At 36.5% G+C, this 19,144-nt stretch overlaps 1 protein-coding gene across 1 annotated transcript in view; it reads right to left on the reverse strand.

Annotated features, from left to right (window-relative positions):
* WDR19 (WD repeat domain 19) overlaps positions 1-19,144 on the reverse strand; it is a 39,894-nt gene that overhangs the window by 19,098 nt on the left and 1,652 nt on the right. The window contains exons 2-23 of the mRNA XM_085059131.1: positions 19,031-19,122; positions 18,880-18,945; positions 17,261-17,386; positions 15,469-15,584; positions 14,796-14,911; positions 14,374-14,454; positions 13,903-14,015; positions 12,482-12,655; positions 11,197-11,267; positions 9,867-10,039; positions 9,654-9,768; positions 8,821-8,927; positions 8,286-8,408; positions 6,839-6,988; positions 6,173-6,320; positions 5,338-5,542; positions 4,612-4,771; positions 3,898-4,008; positions 2,173-2,282; positions 990-1,047; positions 622-768; positions 431-513 (exon numbers count right to left, since the gene is read on the reverse strand). Of these exons, the coding sequence (XP_084915257.1) occupies positions 431-513; positions 622-768; positions 990-1,047; positions 2,173-2,282; positions 3,898-4,008; positions 4,612-4,771; positions 5,338-5,542; positions 6,173-6,320; positions 6,839-6,988; positions 8,286-8,408; positions 8,821-8,927; positions 9,654-9,768; positions 9,867-10,039; positions 11,197-11,267; positions 12,482-12,655; positions 13,903-14,015; positions 14,374-14,454; positions 14,796-14,911; positions 15,469-15,584; positions 17,261-17,386; positions 18,880-18,945; positions 19,031-19,122 (2,645 nt within the window). The remainder of the gene's footprint in view (positions 1-430; positions 514-621; positions 769-989; positions 1,048-2,172; positions 2,283-3,897; positions 4,009-4,611; positions 4,772-5,337; positions 5,543-6,172; positions 6,321-6,838; positions 6,989-8,285; positions 8,409-8,820; positions 8,928-9,653; positions 9,769-9,866; positions 10,040-11,196; positions 11,268-12,481; positions 12,656-13,902; positions 14,016-14,373; positions 14,455-14,795; positions 14,912-15,468; positions 15,585-17,260; positions 17,387-18,879; positions 18,946-19,030; positions 19,123-19,144) is intronic.

Below are 19,144 nucleotides of genomic sequence, written 5' to 3' on the forward strand. Positions count from 1 at the left end.
AAATTAACTTAAAAAAACCCCCAAGTTATGATACTGGCTACTCTTGAATAATTTCCAACTGTCTAAATACTCAGCCTCAGCTATGCATATTATAAAACTAAGAAATCTAATTAATTAAACTACACACATATAATTATTAAATTCACTGTGCACTAAATTCAGTGTGAATTTAAACACACCCACAAAGGACTCTGCAAGAAACTTTAAACATAAGAGACACAAAAAAAGGAAAAAAATTATCTCCCTTTTACAGTAAGACTACATTAAAACAACATAAATTTCTGAGAGAACCTTTAAGCTGGGATTGGGAACAATAAAATCAATGAACATGGTTCATGAGGCATTTGTGCTATTCAGAGAATCAATCTTTTCCAAAGAGTATCCAAGCAAATCCTCTGAAATATAACACTTCCCTGAAACCTGTACTTACCAGTTTTTACACCGGATGTATACTGATGCTGCCTTGTCATAATATTGTCCCTTTTCATACAGCTGAGCAGCTTCTGAAAATTGCTACAATATTGGAAATCATTAAAACACAATTTCTAAATTAAGATTATAAATAAACAACCTAATGAAGTCACATATTCAGCCATAACTTTTATTAACTATTTTGAGTACCTTCATATTCTCCAGAATAGCTCCACAGTCTCTTTTTAGTGACCTACTGGGATGTTTAATGGCCTGGTTTACCCCACGACGGATATCTCCCATTCGAATGGACATTTGAGCCACTCCAGCAAGGCAAGCTTCATCATGTTCCTGGTACTGGCAATCAAATGAAAAGCAGTAACTATAGATTATACATGAGAAACATCAGGTCACAAAAGCGACAAGAACCAAGCATTGAAACAAACTAACAAAACATTACATAGATTTATTAAAGTTTAATTTAGAGTTGCATTAAAAAAATTGGAATTCAAATGAGTCTGAAACACAATAATGTATATTGTGACAGTACAATGCTATCATTACTAAAAAGGAATTACCTTATTGTTCCCAGTGATTCCCTTCTCATAATGCGCCAGAGCATTAACATAATCACCCCTAAAAGAAAACTGGAAGTTATACAGAAGAATATTTTTAAGAAGAAGAGATGGTTGGCTTCCTACCACTCAGATTATGCATGTATGTGTCTTGATTCAGACATAACGATTGCATAGGAGGATGTGAGGTATGCGAGAGGTGGGCAGTTACACAGAACGTCATGGCACTTCCTACGGATTTTATCAAGCTCTTAGTCAAAGAGACAATTCCATCTCAACTCTATTGTACAGAGACCAATAAACCTCCCTTGAAAGGCAAACAATCGGTATGCACAATACACCTCAGTAGTCTCAGTTCTACTTCCACATTTTTCTGAAAGATAAACGAAGCTAATCTTTTAAATTATTTAGAATTTTTGCAACACAAAAATAAAGGCAATCTTTTTTTTGGTGTATATTCAGATCTCAAGTTCCAGATGGTGGCATGGCTTCAACTGCCTCCATTCCTTCCTTTCTGGGACCAAGAAGTGTCCTCTCTCAATGCCAGGTGTACTGCCAGGGGTAGGGAGCTGTCTAAAAACTATTAACAATTAACTATTGTCTAAAACCCATTAACTATTAAGTTAGTCTTTCCTCTGGATCTAGACATTAAACAGATCAGTTTTTTTTTTTTTTTTTTTTTCTGGGAAGAATTAACTATAAACTGGAGTTTAAAATCATGTTTTAAAAAAATGGTTAATACCTTCTGTGTTTCAGGGATTGGCAGCCTTGAAATTTGACACACCTCTACCTAAACGATTTAAGGAAATGAAGGCTAACAGATATTTAAAGAAAGGCAAAAGGCATGGCTTTCATGCAATGTAAGAGGTGTTAAATGATTTGGACCTTCTCTATTTTCCAAGCACTTGTCTGCAACAAAGTATTTATTTAGTAGATGATATTATACACTGGGACCTAGCAGTTGCAAAGAACCTACATATACTGAAATTAGTCAAAGGAAATATGATTTGCTAACATGCCTCTAGCATGAAGGACTTCTTGCAAAACTCCTTCTCTTCATACTATAGCTGCAAGACCTCAATGAATCCTCTCTCAGCAATGCAGTCATCTGAAGTATCTCAATTCTTCTATTGAGCATGAATATTGGTTTAATATTCTTCTACTACAACCTTACAGGAGAACTTACATGAATTCAAGCTGCACTGCATATTCCTTTGATATGAAAGGGATCTGGTCTGGAGCCAGACGATTAGCCAGCTGAAGTGCTTTGTCCCAGTGCTGCAAGTCTTTTCGCATCTATTAACAAAGAACAGCAACATTTTCTGATGCAAGTATCAAATTTGGAATTCTGTTCTGAATTTTAAATTATTTAAATACAAATATTGAGTTAATATTCTAGAAAGATTCAGGCAGTTTGAGAGACATTCATCCTAAAAGAAGGTCTGCTAGGATGACCCTGGAAACAACAGGCCTGTCAGTTTTACTTCAGTGCCTGGTAAAATTATGGAGAAGATTATTCTGGGAGTTATTGAAAAACACTTGAAGGACAATGCACTCATTGGTCACACCCAGCACAGCTTCATGAGAGCAAAGTCCTGTTTGACAAACCTTATTTCCTTTTATTATAAGGTAACCCACCTAGCTGATCAAGGACAAACAGTTGATGCAATCTGTTTGGATTTCAGTAAAGCTTTCCATACCATCTCTTAGAGTATCCTTCTGGACAAAATGTCCAGCACACAACTGGATAAACACATCATGGGATGGGTGAGCAACAGGTTGGCCACAAAGGGTAACAGTGAATGGGGTGACATCAGACTGGTGACCTGTCACTAGTGGTGTACAACAGGGCTCCATCTTAGGCCCGGTGCTCGTCAACACTTTCATAAAGGACTTAGACACAGGACCCAAAGGTATAATAAATAAGTTTGCTGATGATACTAAATTGGAAGAAGCTCCTGACTCCCTCAAAGGCAGGGAGGCCTGCAGAGAGACCGTGACAAAGCAGAGGGTGGGGCACTCACCCACTGAATGAAGTTTAACAAGAGAAAGTGCTGGACTCTGCACATGGGATGGAGCAACCCTGGATGTATGGACAGAGTGGCAAATGAGATGCTGGAAAGCAGTGCTGTGGAAAGGCACGTGGATGTCCTGGTCGATGGCAAGCTGAATATGAATCAGCAGTGTCCTCGCAGCCGGGGGGCCAGCTGTGTCCTGGGGGGCATCAGACACAGCATTGCCAACCAGGCAAGGGAGGGGATTGTCCTGCTCTGCTGTGGGCTGGGGCAGCCTAACCTTAAATATTGTGTGCAGTTTTGGGCACCACAATGTAAGAAGGATCTAAAGCTATTAGAGAGTGTCCAAAGGAGGGCAACAAAGATGGTGAAGGGTGTTGAGGTGAAGCCATATGAGGAGTGGCTGAGAGCACTTGGACTGTTCAGCCTGAGGAGATGGAGGGGACACCTCATTCCAGTCTACAATTCCCTCGTGAGGGGAAGAGGAGGAGCAGACACTGATCTCTTCTCTGTGGTGCCCAGTGACAGCACCCAAGGGAATAGCCTGAAGCTGTGTCAGGGCAGTTTTATGTTGGTTATCATTTAGGAAAAAGTTCTTCACCCAGAGGGTGGTTGGGCACTGGGACAGCCTGCCCAGGGAAGTTGTCACAGCACCAAGCCTGACACAGCTCCAGCATTTGGACAGTGCTCTCAGGTGTGACTCTTGGGCATGCTGCTTTGCAGGGGCTCTATCGATGATCCTTGCTGGGTCCCTTCCACCTCAGGATATTCTACGATTCTAGTCACACAATGGCAAGATCAAAACCATAAAAGGGCAAAATTATAAGAAGGTAAAATATTCCAACATTAATCTGGAAATGAAAACAGTAGAAAATACACACATCTTAAATGAATACCTCAAGAGCAGCAATAGGACAGGAGGATGCCAGATACAAATCCTGAGCCAGATTAAAATCATTAGTAAACATTGCCAGATGTCCTGCTAAAAGGTTGTGGTCTTCTATTCCCTGTAGAAAGACATAAGAGGTGCAGAACTAGTCCAAAAGAAAATAAATACTGTATAAATAACATAATCTAGTAAGCAAAATAAAACAAAATAATAAAACAAAATATCCTTACATTTTACAATGATATGTATCAGATTCTACAAACCAGAAAAAACCCTCAAAAGCCCTCACATGACACTGCAGCTAACACTGTCTAAAATCAGCAATTTGCAGAAGCATAATTTTAAGGTACTAATGCACTTTTAGATGTATAAATGCAATCTGGTTTTGTTTTGGATTTTTTTTCAACAGCAGTCTTCAACATTTTCTCAAAAATAACAAAAGGAAGTAAGAGCCTCCCAGTGCCTGAGACATGAATATATCCTGCTGTTCTCAAGCAAATGCAAAAACAAATGCCATGCATTCCAGTAGAGACTGTGACCACTTCAAGAAAAAAAACAAGCAAAAAGTCTGCAGTTGGGATACTTTATCCTCTATATCCCTTGAAAGCAACTCAACTTCTGTTTGAAAAAAAGCCAACCCCTTCCCCCACAAAAAATAATTCAGCAGTTCTTAAAGCAGAAAGAAATGACCATATTTCCTATATAAGACTTTACATTTTACCTTTATTTGCTCTAGTGACATCACCATCCCTGCATTACCAGATGTTCGATAAACACGTATTGCAAAATCCACCTCCATATGATGTAAGCAAGCTTTGGCCAGCTCATTCCAACAAGACTGGTCATTCAGAAGGCTGCACACCTCCCATGCTTCAGAAAATCTACAGAAGGTAAAACACATTCAAAACTATTTTAATTTTAGGTATTACTCATACCCAAAACTCCCCCTCAACATTTTTTTCCCGTCTGTTACAGAAAACATAGAAAACATTTACTTCTAAGCCATGGAGAAAGAGAAACATGTATCAGGACGAAAGGAAAAATACAAATGCATATCTTACAGTTCTATTTCTCCTGTTTCTACCACACTTTTTCAGGAAACCATCTGCTTTCCCTACTCTGGCATTCTTTCTGTTATACTGACTTTGCATTGCTTCATTACAGTGGGAGGAGACTATGCTAGAAGCACCTTCAGCCAGTTTTGGAAGAGCCACTGTCACAAACCCCCAAATAAGTCTTGAAAAAATTACTTTAGGCTTTTACTTGACAGTGAAAAAAACCCAAACCACCACTGAGTCATGTATTTTGCTTGGTCTGCATGGACAGCTGTGTGGACTTATGAATCAATCTAATTTATAAATATTTAGCAGGACACCTTAAAATCACCAGGATATGCTGTATTGAGCTATAAGCACAGAAGAAAACTATTTACACAGTATAGATGTACCTTTTTAACATTAGAGTCTGAGTAAGCATTTGTCTCAGCACATTGGGTCCAAAGTCTTTCAAATTGCCAAGGAAACCGTGAGTACTTAAGTAGATATTGTTTGTTTTCCCACTCTGAGTCTGACAAGTTAATTCTCCATTATACAACAACAAAGGTTTATGGGAATAGGGGACTTCTGTGCCACCTGCCAAAATAATCCTTGATCCTAGATTCAAAGATCAGAAAGAAAAAAAAGACATAATGTGAAAATCCCTACATGGTAAAAAGTATAGCAAGAAATCACAGCTGAAACCATGTATATTTGCAGGGCATTAATTCAAGATCTGTAATCCTGGCAGTCAACAGCAACTATACAAGCACATATTTTTCAGTAAAGTAAATACACAGATTTTAAAGCTTCTAAATCAATAAGGTTCTTTTCCAAATGTTTGTAGGTAAATTTCAATGTTTCTCTGTTGCAAATTCAGAAATCACTATGTTTACAGTTTTAACACTGTAAATGAATACAAGTTTTGTGACCCTGATGCAAGTTTTGTGACCCTAATTCTGAGATTCTTCTCATGAACGTTTTAAAATATAACTAAAGTACAATGTGTAGGTTTCAGATGAAATATTATAATACCAAGAAGCTTGTGGAGTTGAGACCAAAATGCCTTGAAGCCTTACAGAGAAACATACAAAGTAACTAGTTTTCTATTCAGCAGGTGCACTTCAAATCTTCTGTAGTACTATTTATTTTTATATGCACTTTTTATTTAAGACAAATGAAGATTCAGAACATGTTTTACTTTATAAACTAAAATAGTGAATAACCTTTTTAAAGAAATTACAGTACCTTGAATGGTATCCTTATGAAAAACGTAAGTGTACACTTTATCATCATCAAAAGCAACAAAAACACCTTTATCCATTGGCCAGTTTTCCCACAGGATTCCTTTAATAGTTGGTGAGAAGTCTGGAATCTCATATACTTTATCATTTACCTTCATATAACAAAAAAGTAAAATTACTACCAAATGACTAAGGAGAGAAACAAAACATTCATCCCAGTTGTGATTAAAAATTTTAAAAATAATGTAACGAGTGCAGGCATATGAAAATTGTTTTAAGAAAAAGTTTTCTTATAAGCAGTGATTCTGAATAACAAAAGAGTTTAAATTTGGAGTGGAAAAAACATTATATAAATGATATTTACCATTCTTAAAAAAAGGTATGGGAGGGGAAGCGAAACTGGCTAAATTATCTGTACTTAAATACACAAAGAGATACATTTTTGAAAATTATCGATCAGGAGCTTTGTGTAATGACATTGTCCTGATCTAGTATGACAGATTTTATTTCCTTGAATTACCATTAAATTGTCTTCAAACCTCCTTGACAATTTCTACTATCAGCATACATGCTGGAATGACAAAATCTTCTTCATTTCCTATTGAAAACACTATATAGTTGAAGAGCCTGCTTGTAAATACAATTGTATTGATATCCCACACAAACTTACTGGACAATAGATAAAGCCATCACTTTTGTCATCTATGAAAGCCATTCTGGTTCCATTGGGATCTGGAAAAACCTTTCTCACACTGACAGGATGCCGATACTCATTCACATATTGCCAGTCTTCAATGTAGAAATAAAGAATACCTCCAGTCTAATGAGAAATAATATAAAATGTTAGTAATTACATCAATCAGTGGCAAGCAGATAACTAATTTGGCTGTAGTGCCTCCCATCTTAGAGTACTGAGTGCTCAAAAAAAGTATTTCCAAGTGGGTTTTTTGGCTTCCTTCTTCATTGACACCCTGTTTTGGGTAAGACAAAAAAATTGTTGGGGGGTAAAGAAACTATCTGGGAGTTTTGAGGGATTTTCTGTTGCTTTTGATATTTATTTCCCTCTGCTTTGTGAAGACAAGTGTTTACTGTGCAGATGTCTAAACACATGAGATGCCTGTCTCATTGCTGAGAGAAGCTTAACCTTCAAACAAAGCTGTAAAATTTGCTTCCAAGGAAGAACCACACATTCTTAAGAAGAGAGATACCTAACTCAGGGAATAAAAGCAATCAAACTCATTTGTCATTAAAGGTAAAATTAAAGAAAGGCAGCTTCTGACATCAATTGTAGAATTTGTACACATCAAATTGATTGGTTGCAAATTCAGTAGTTCAAATTTACCTGTACCAGTTTAGGTACTGAGGAGGTGGGAAAGGTCTTGTGTGCAACAAAACCACTCAAGTTATTAAACCAGTGATAAAACCAGAGATAGTGGTTCTGCCTTGCCTCTGGAAGCTCAATACATCAGTCAATATAACAAAGAGCACAATACTACAATGTCAAATGTGCCCTGTATTCCCAGTGCCAGAAAATACTAAAAGGAAAAAAACTACCCTCATGCATAGAAAATTTACTGAAAAATCCATAAGCATGTCCACACCCTTCTTCAGAGCCCTCCTTAATTCCTATCCTTGTTGAAACATAAAAAACATTCTCTTTGGACAAAGACTTCAATGGCAAGTCAAGACTTCAATTTATGCTATCACACTGGTTTACATCAGTACCTTTTTGCCCACATTTTTCACATCACCAACTAAATCAATGAATTTGCAAGGCAAGTGCTATGTTTTTTCTTGTATCTGGAAGACATTTTGATTGCCAACCCTCCCATTAATGCAATAGAATTTAATTCTGCTATTAAAATCAGTGTTTTGCAACAAACACTAGTAAAAGCAAGACTTAACCTTCCTTCCAATGCATCTCATATAAATGCAACACTAAAGGAAGGTGGATGCAATTTTGACTGTATTTACTTAATGTTCTTGTATAGAAGAGAATCCACACTAAAGTACACAGACACACTTTTTGTTTTGCTAGAAGCATGAGCAGTAATCCAAATAACTCAGAAAGAAATATATTCCATCTAAAAAGATCTTTAAAAGGAAGTAATACTCACATCTGTACCGTATATGAGGAAGTCACTAGTTAAAGCATGGCACAAAATTCGGTATTTATCATCATCTGCTGGGAAAAGTCGAGTTTCTCGTTCTTCCTGAGCATCCAAACCCTCACTTTCTATCTAAACATAAAGAACAGAATGAACTGAAAAACTCCACTGTCAACAACAGGGTATCACAGTGCTGCTTGCAGCAAACTGTAAGGAAATATGAAAAAAAAAAACCAACTTGCATGTGCATCCCTTAAGAACCCAGCACCTGCTTCTGTCACCTTACCAGAGACCTTTAAAATAAAACTTGTTAAATAGCTGACAAGAAAATGTCTTTCTTCACCTGATCAAGTCTAGGTTCTATTTCTAAGTCTACAGAACCTTAGTTCTATATTTTAATTAGCCAGCAAAACTATTCTGAAGAATTTTAAAATTTTGTCTCCATTAACTGAAGATCAATTTTATTTTATTTTTAAAAGTACATTAACTTGTTCAGCTTAGCTCAACTCATTAGTTCAACAACCCAAATTGCCAGAACTCTTACCATATGCAACTGGACTTTACCCTCAAAGAGAGCAGCAGCATAATCGGAATTAAGGTGCATACTCGCTACTGTGCCCAGGTACTCCACATCTTTAAGCTTTTTTACATCTAAAGGATTCAAACAGAAAATAAAAGGTAAAAATATCCTGACTGTGTACACATGTTCACTTATCTAAATTTGCAGCTGAGTAAGCAGATGTGAAAAAGTCATCCCTAAGCAGAGAGGGGACAAGTCACACATAAAGAGACTTTCTTCTTAGCAATGAGAGAACTGGTTAGAATGTACAAGAGAAACTCTTTTCCTATGCAATTATGACTAGTACTCTTACAGTTTTGATTAATTTACTGACACTGAAAAAAGGGGATGCTTAGAAAAACATGGAAGTTTTAAATCTACCATCTGAAAGTTGGACACAGCATAAGCAATTTTTCCTTATCCCACATAAACAACATGAACATCTGCCTAACTGAGAATTTAAACTCTCTGATCATAGTTCCTATGAACTTGAACTTGAACACACTTTAAACTTAGTGTTTAAAGACACAGATATATAATATCTCAAAAGCCTGAAGTCCTACATCGGTTAACAAGATGATCTGAAAAAAACAAGTAAGCAACAGTCTACATTTCATGACCAATATCTTGAATGTGAAGTTTTATTGCTACTACTTACAATGCCTTGCCATAACTGCTTCAGCCTGCAAAGATTATTATCTCATCCTAACATGACCATATGACAATTCAAGTTTTTCTTGTACAACATGGAATGTCCAGAATTAATGAAATAAGACAGAGTGCTGCATTAGTTTTAAGAGAACTAAATTTATGCTTACTATTCTCTCCAAGTGCATAAAACCAAGCCCGATTGTTCATTCCTACAGCCAAATGATAAACACCAATAGCAAGAAAACTGGGCTCTACTTCAACAGAGACTGTGACTGGTGGCTCCTGTAAGAAAGCAAAACAAAATAATAAAATTTTCATCCACTTTTAAAACTTACTTTATTTATATCTACATGAAGTTTAAAATGAAGAGGTTATCATACTCTGTCCACGTGATTTGCTATGGTGACTTCAAGAAGAGAAGTGAGGTATGCAATCCGTGTACTGCAAGCATCTCCAAGGATTGGAAGCTTTGTCAAGAAAACATGGAGGGATCCTCTTCGTGTAGATACTGCCAACAGCTGTCCATCATCTGTCCAAGCCATCTGATCTACACCTAAAACATTCACAGATTTTTGTAAAAAAATATAATCCTTTAACTAGTGTAACCAACAAACAATTATTTTGCTTTAAACTGTGAAAATGGTAGGAATTATTATCTAGAATATATGTACTAAGGTACTCAAACATCACCAATTAATGGAATTCCAAGATTAATTAGAATCACTCAAATCAAGCACATGATTTACTAGTATAGCATTTTCCCAAGAGTGAAGACTTCACAGAAACACAGAATGGTCTGAGTTGGAAGGGACCTTAAATGCCATCTAGGTGCAACCCACCTTCCACTACACCAGGTTACAGATCTGTTACAAACTGATCAACACTGTTCTTCTTTTCAACACTGACAGTTCAGGCAGCAAATTCAAAGGGATCCATAATACTGGAGGCAGCTGAGCAGAATGCAATCTTATTCCCCTTATAGCCAAATTAGTAAGTACTAAACACAGAAATGGTGTTTGTTCCTCAGTGTCTGAAAATGCCATTAGAGAAACCATATTCTATCTGACTAATCCCAATATTACAAGGGAGACGGGGGAAGTGTTGTGCTGAAAATATCCTAAATTTCTTAAAAACAAAAACAAAAAAAAATTTTAAAAAAGGAAAGTTCTTAGAAATAAAACTTCTGGAGCCAACCAGCAACTTGACAATAACAGAAGTGTTTACAAACAGTACATAAGGAGATAAGGGTGGAAACTCACTACCCAAGAAAACAGCTTTTTAACACTGTTCTGGAAGCCACAGGCACAAATCCTGTACATCAGGATGAAAACAGACCAAGTGTCATGTATTAGTACAAGAGATGCTGAAAAGCACCAAAAAAAAAAAAAATCATGGAAAGTGGAAACCAGTTAAGTGTATTATTTCAGTAATCTGAACATACTGTATTACAGATTCAAAACTACACAACACTACCTGATCAAATTGTCTGAGAGCTGTATTTCTCTATACTTTGAATAGGTAAAATATGCTCCCATTTTGCTACAGGTCATGAAATAAATACAAGTTGGGAAAGAAGGAGTATTTGAAAAATTCTGTATTTGAGCAGGTTTTCCAACAGCAGTACTTTCACTCTGTAAACAGAGACACCGGCAAAATTCCAGTTGCCTTAATTTGTAAAAATTCCTATCCAAATAGAGAGAGTTAACATACCTTCATTTTCATCATCCAAGTTTATTATGGCATACATTTCTCTCATATCTGTCAGATCATGGATTTTAATGCTAAAAGAAAAACAAACAGCCAGTCATTCTCACCTATCTAAATTTCAGTCATCATAAACTGGAAGAAACCAAATCCAATTAAGACAGCTTAATGGAGCAAAAGTAGAGCACAAATGCAAAATGCCTTCAACTTCCTGAAAAACAACACATACTCATTGTTATCCATCACTGTAAATAGTGTATCACTATATCACAGTACAAAAATATTTGTTCAGAGAATTACAATATTAGGAAAAGGCACAAATCCAATTTGAAAGAATTCAAGGCTGGGAAACATAGACTGTTATTCCCTTTTGATCTGTTACAGCATTTTAGTTTTAAAATGTATTACTGATGGACAAACAGGGCTTGAAACACAGATGCAAAAAATACTTTCAGTCATGCTTCATATAAAAGGGACAGAGTGAGAGTTTACTTATGCTGTCATGTCACTCAGTGCATGTTAAACCACTCCTTAAAGAAATAACCCTTATTGTACAACAGCTTTGAGCATGATGTTGCACCATATTTTGCTCACAGTTGAAGCACTCTTGATGTCCAAGTGTCATAAATCAGCAGTCAGTCCTACACAGAGCTGACAACAGAGAGAACACTTTGACTCCTACTATGACACAGCTCCTCTTTTGCTGAAGAATTCATATATCACAAAATCAGGGATGAGCAGATGAGGAGCTAGAGGAGCTAGTCTATCATATGCACAAAACATTTCGGAAAAACTTCAGTGTCTTTAATTGTTTTTTCCCCTAATTGCTTACACTTTCAGACTTCTGTCTAGAATGCAAGTAAGACCAAACACCAGAGAGAAAGATACCAGATATCAGGATACTCAGTACAGATTTATACTATTTTTTCTCCTATTGTTAAGCAGATGTTTATGCTCAATCAATAAATATTAGTAAAGAAATTTGGAGATTTTTGTAGCCAAGCAACATAACTGAAAAACAATGGATCAAAAAGAATAATTTATACTAAAGTTTATTTCTCTTTTGTTTACAATTAATTATATTAAAGTTAATTACAATTGCAGAGATTTTTGCCAGTAATAGCTCCTCCTAACACTAGACAGAGCAGCAGTTTCACAGAGCAATTAATCTTACCTTTTCTACATTCACTTCTTAGGGAGCCTTGAAGCCTTAGGAAGCACAGCTTGAATGCCTAGAAGCTACAGCTATGGGAGATGAATTCTATTCTTTATGTTTAAAACTAAGACTCACCAATTGTCTCCACATGATGCAGCTTTGTTTAATGACTGTGATATAGCAATGCTGCTTAGATTATCCTTATGATTATGAGCTTGAAAGACTTCTTGTCCTATTTCACGAATGTGCGTAGAAATGACTACAAAACACCCTTGTGAAAAACCAATCATAATGTAGCCATCACCATACCTGTTACAAAAAAGCAACAATTTTGAGAAGAGATCTATTAATGCAATCTGCAAAAAGTATTTTCTTTCAGACTGCTGGGGTAATTGTCAATGCCTCCCAATAAAAGAAAAAATAAACAATGGGAATTTATATATATATTATGTTGAACAATATAATATAAAATAGGTTAAGGGAAAAATATCAAGGGCCCTTAAACGACAGAACCACGTTTGTGCCCGGATGACTCGTAAGTCATCTTTATTCTCTCCTGCATTTTATAATGTCACTTTATTTTCAGCCAGCTGCACACACGGCAGTGATGCCAGGAGAAAGACTTCTGGTATATTCATTGAAACAAGCATACAAGAAGCAGCCAAGTTTCAATTCAAGGTTATGACCAATGTGGTCCCATCAAAGCCATGTCAAAACAATAGTGCCAGTCACTGTGCCCTTAAGGGCACTGCAAACACAGTGGAAGTACTAAAGCAACAAGCTGTATTTGTGAAAATTGTTTACTTTTCATAGTGCCAAGGAGAAATAATGAGTTTAAGGCACAAATAGTGACAGTGTGTAAAGATTAATTCAAACAATACCTCATCAGTTTAACTGCATGAAAAATCATTGCAAAGGTAACAAGCCAGCTATGCCTTGTTACATATAGTCACAAACTAAGAAGCATATGGCCTCAGGTTCTTTTATAGCTGTAGTGTAAAGGGATGTCAATTCCATGTTGACTGAATAGGCATTAAAAGACAAACTAATGATTCAGAGATACAGAAACAGTGCAGCTACTTTTTTGGTACAGAGCTAAAACTTCTAGCTTAGGTTTTCTTCATAGGAACATTACCAATGGTATTGCACAATAAGGAGGCTACAAGAACTTTGCAAACCAACAAACAAGCTGAAGGACACAACTCCAACCCTAGCTTTTTCATCAGTTACTCATTCAAACAGAAAACAACCCATAAAGCCCTCAGTTTAATCTTCTATCAGGATAGCAACATATTAGTGTGTAAAGCTGAGCATACCCACCGTGATTCTGTTGGAAAATACTGGTTTCACAGCCATTGAATCATCAAGTAGAACAATTACAAAATGAACACTGATTTGTGTTTGGAAAAGAATAACTAAAAACACTACAATACATCCAAGAAATATCCAGTCTGAGCAAGGGATAGATGATTTTGTTTTCAGCATTTATCAGAACTACTTGGAAAATACTCAGCTTCTCAATAACTAGAATGCTTAGTTAAGAAAGTTCTGCTCACCATTTGTAGTTTACAATATTGCCATAAGGCTGCTGAAATTTCAGATCAATCGGGTTATCAGGATCATTCAAATTAAAAAGGAAGAGAGTCCTCTTGCCAACCACTGCACTTACCTGCCGATGGATGAAAAGAAAAATTAACATAAGAATAGCATAACTTCAAAGTAAGGCCCTATATCTTCACTAAAAGATGAGATTTAGGACTTTGAATAATCCTTAAGAATCCCATGGCTCTGAATTCCAAATCTTTATCAAGACTGAAGAGATTTTCAAGATATTCCCCGGTGTGAGCCAGTGGTTCACAAATCTAAATGCAAGCTCATCAGAACACACATCTCAGATTTAAGACTTTTCCCTACAGAACTCAGCTCCATTTCCTCAGAAGAAAAGGCAGCAGGTCACATGGAACAGCAGGTATAATCCTGTAAGATTACTCTCAGTTGAACTACAGTATTCTGCAGTGACTTCTTACTGTGCTTTCCCTGGTTGATACTCTTTCATCAGTCTTCATAACTGAGAACTGCATGTCACTGGGATCTGAGCTCACTGAGGTCTGCAAGAAAGAAATTCAGATTGAGAAATCAACAGTTAATGTAGCACGTACTGATGATAAATAATTATATTATTCCTGCCCTGTAAAATTTAGCATAGGGACAAACACATAAAGTTGCTACTGCATTTAGTACCAAAACCAAGATTGGAGAAAACATGACCTCAGTTTGGATCTTAATGACATGTTAGCATAAAATATACTGGAAAAAAAAACCTCCTTGAAAGCACTTTTCCTTGAAAGCACTGGGATTCAAAGGCACATGCTCCCATTGGTCCCAGCTTTCTTGGGAACCAGAAGTATACACGTACACCTTAAAATCAAATGTGCATTATAAATACTACCTGTCTTATAGTATCCCCTTCTTGATTGCTTATAGTAATCATTTTGTCTTCACCACCCAAAGCAAGGAGGTTTTCAATACTCCAACAGCCACAAGTAATCCTCTTAGTGTGTTTACCTGAAAAAGAAAGAAACCTATACAACACAAATGAAACACAACCACAAAAAAAACCTGTGATGGAAATACACTCCATTTGACCACTCAAACAGATTATCAGAATGTGAAACAACCAGTAAGAGCAAGAGCCTTTTAAAAAAAAAAAATCTTCTGCTCTCAGATGGAAGTCTTTTGACCTTCTACGAAGCAGCACAGTCCCTGCTCTTCCATTTCTTTGCATCACATTTCTGGGGATTGTGTTGTATCTTTAGTCTTTATGCCCATATGTACTCTAAGCAGGTAAGAAAGAGTAACTTAGCAACATGAACAACCACACAAATCCTTTGCAAGAAAGATAACACAAGTGCCCCCCAAGGCAGTCTTAGGTACGTAAATATATATATTTAACTTACTATACTATAAAAATACTCTGCTGAGTACACCAAAACAGAAGGTGCAAGTTGAGTACGAGGACATTTTTTACCTGCATGTTCATACAGAGAACTGAAAAGCAAACTATGAATGTTAGCAAAATTTCACTTTCACATGTGCCACAGTAGTTTCAAACCAATTCATACCAAGAACAGAGATCTTGCGAGAAGTCTGACGGTTATAGATGAGCAAGTTTCCCTTTGCTGTTCCAACAGCAAGTAAAGTTCCAACTCGAGACCATAACAAGAAAGACATTGCATCCCTAAAACAAAGAAAAATTTTACTTTGTGTAGTAGAGATCCCTTTCATGTGCTCACATATTGAAACATTTTGCATTTGTCTTTAATTTCTATGAGTCACACAGACCAAGGAGAACTTTTAAATTAAGCAAATGTTCTCTACAAATAGCAGAATTATTTCAGCATGCACAAGAGAGTAAAAGTAATAAAAAGTTGTATGAGGCTATGTAAAGTGACTTGTACAAATGGAAATGGGTCTGCAAACATCAAGAGTCCCTGATGGAATCACTGGTAATTTTCCAGTCACTTTTTATATTGCCTTTTTTGAATTTCAATAATCCTATGCATTTAGCCAACTCAAAACTCAGTAGGTCTGGTTCTAGTCAATAAAGAAGTCAGAAAGATCTATTTTAATTTGAAGTTTCAGATACAGCAAGGCCTATTTTGATGCATGTTTAAAGCTACACTGATACTACACATCATGTTAAAGAAGAAGAGCCTCTTAAGCAAAAAAAATTTAAATCAGAATTTTCTAAATAGTGCAGCCCCTCCCATCTTTTTATATTTCACTGTAGGCAAGCAATGGAAATTTGAAAGAAATTTGAGATATTGACATGTGAAATGACCTCCAATATATATATCTGGTTTGCCTATGAGGATGCTTTTCTAATTTCAAAAAGGGGAGGAAACCAGAAAACCCTGATTATCACACTGTTTATGTCTTAGTGCTTATTCTGCTTAAGCAGCAACACTCTGACAAAAAAGGGTTAGGGACTTGCATTGATATATACTGTTCTAGCAAGACTGCCTCCAGAAAGTAATTTACCTCCAGTATTAGAGAAAAAGATCATGAAGGAACTGCAATTAACTGCAGACTCCATTCTGTTAAGTATCTTCGACATTCATTTTTGCTTGCATACTGGCAGGTTACTCTTCTCCCCATAGTATTTGCTCACACATGAAAATGGTACAATATGGTCTGTTCATTCACACAGTATAACATATATCTACATCTTAACAAACACAGGACAGAGTTGTTCCCACTCTCTTTCCGACAGAAAGAATGTTTATGTAGAATGCAAGAGTTTAGTGGAATAGAGTCAAAGAAGCCAAAAGTCTAATTGTTAAGTCAAATTTATTCATTAACCCAGTGCTTGTTATGGAGACCCCAGAAGAGTTTAAAGTCTGTAGCCAAATTCAGAAAGGTAAGCCTTTGAACCTTGGATATCTCCTTCCATCCTAAACCAGTCTGCTTTGTGAATATTGTTTTAGCCCCCTTATAAATCTAAGGGGAAAAAAAATCCCAGCACTCCTGATATCACTTCCCATACCTTTAAGTTCCCTTTAGCTGGTGTGAAATACTTAGGAGAAGGAGTAGCCAGTGCAGATGTACAAAAAATCCACCCATCCTTGTTGCTACCACAAAGTGGAAACATTGAAGAGAAGCTCTCTAGAGACTTTGGCATGGCTGACACTCAAGAAAGAAATAAACATCCTATAAACCCCAAAATACCCATCCACAACAAACAGTCAAAAACCAGCAAATCATATAAAAAATAATTTAGAAACAAACTGTAGCATATTACTTTAATTGGTGTATATATATGATGAGGACTCCAACAAAAAGATTATCTTGCAATACAGCCTCCACATCAACAAGTCACACTGGTTCCAGTCTTTAATAAAAAACATTTCTTACCTCATGCCACTGTCTATATGGCTTGTTTTGTTTGTGATTGCATCCCACAGTAATATGGTGTTAGATTTGTCTGTGATTATTGCTAAAGTATCTCCATCCTTATCCCAGTCCATACCAACACAGTTACTGAAGAAAAGAAAAAAAAATCACTAAGGATGCTAAAATGTGTTTCTAAGTGTATATAAACAACCAGAACTATGCAGCTGAGTCACTATCCTTCCTTTCCCCTGCCCTGCAAACCCATGACAGATTGCAGATTTATCTGTAAACTAATTTAAAGCAACCCCACTCTTACTCAAATCTCATCGAAATGACAGGGGCTGAGAGGACGGTCATAAGAGAGACTGCTACCTATATACTAGTACTTGAAATACTGTCACCTCGATTTTCAAGAGACAATGAAAGTCCCCTGTAAAGTTCTGGTTTGTTAGGGGCCATTTAGAGTTGGGGTTATATTTCTCATAGTTCACCTCTGATTCCACACAGCTTTCCTCACTTTGGACATTTTTCTCAGGAGAATGTGCATTTATCACACGTTGTGCAAAACACTGCGCAGAAAGAGCCGTGGATGTGACTAAGAAAAAGAGACTGACACAGCCAGCCACATTAGGAATGACACCTACCCAAACAGCAAGATGTGATGGTCAGTGAAATACAAACAAGTCTGGTAAAGGCAATGAGAATTGCATCTCTTGGTTTGGTGCAAGGTGGCAACTACCATGAACTGCAAAAACTGGATTTCTGAGCCTCTCAGGGACCTAAGTGATTCTGGCTCATATTACCAACGATGCAAGGCTATGTGACAATCTGGAAATTAAAGTTATCCTCCTGACTAGAGGTTTCAGTCTTAAAGATTTAGTGGGAGTTTTGCCGTGACTAACGGCATTATCTTAATCAAAACTAATCAGGTAGTTAGAAATAAAATAAAAATTTCCACGATGAATAAGAGGAGTTAAAGTGCTAAAAAAGATGAGCAGTACACAGATGAAATTACATGAGGTAGTAATGGTGCCCAATAAAAGTGTATTTATTGAGCAAACCAATATGATGACCCAATGTCACACCATTTTTCCCCAGGGAGATTTCCCCTGGTTCATATCTAGTCTGTTCCTATGGTCTGACTACCTTCAAATAAGTTCAATATATCTTCCAAAGTACACAACTTTTAAAATTTAATCTGAAAAACATCTTGTTTGTACACTCCCATACCACTCTCTGATGTGAACCAAGGTGTGATAAGCTGGAAAAAAAGCACTCACTTCAGAAGTATCCTCCCCACCAAAAGCAACAATGTCAATGTACACATTTATGCCACTGATGTAAACATAAGCATTAAACCAAAAGAGTATCTTTCCTTGGTAAAGCTATAATAACAAACTGTTAGAAAATCAACAGTAGCAAGAACGCATGGATATATCATATACAACCTCATTATGATCCTTCCTAATGTGATAGGTCTTTTTCTTACATTTTAATGACATAATTTGTCTTCTCTTCCACATATATTCACCAGTATAGCTTCCCACAAAGTTCTCACATTGTCTAAGTACTCCACCAGAAGAGAAGCATTTTTAAAGAAAACAACTAAGAAAATAATTTAAACCTATCCTACTACTTACCCTGGTAGGCGGATTTCATTTTTCTTCTGACCATGACGATCAAAAATTTTCACAGCACGATCACCTCTAAAAAAAGGTTAATATATAAAATAATTCCCTTTCTTTATAAGTTATTTTAATAGACAAATGCAATAAACAGTTGCAGTCTTACCCTGTTACAGCAAGAAAATTTCCTAAAGCTTTCTGCCAAGCAAACTGCACAGGGGAACCAGACCAAGCTTTTTCACACAGACTGAATACTTGCTGGGGAAGAAGAAAAAGTAGG

The sequence above is a fragment of the Lichenostomus cassidix genome, chromosome 4 (genome assembly GCF_008360975.1).
Source record: "Lichenostomus cassidix isolate B80296 chromosome 4, HeHo_3.0, whole genome shotgun sequence".
Classification (NCBI taxonomy): Eukaryota; Metazoa; Chordata; class Aves; order Passeriformes; family Meliphagidae; genus Lichenostomus; species Lichenostomus cassidix.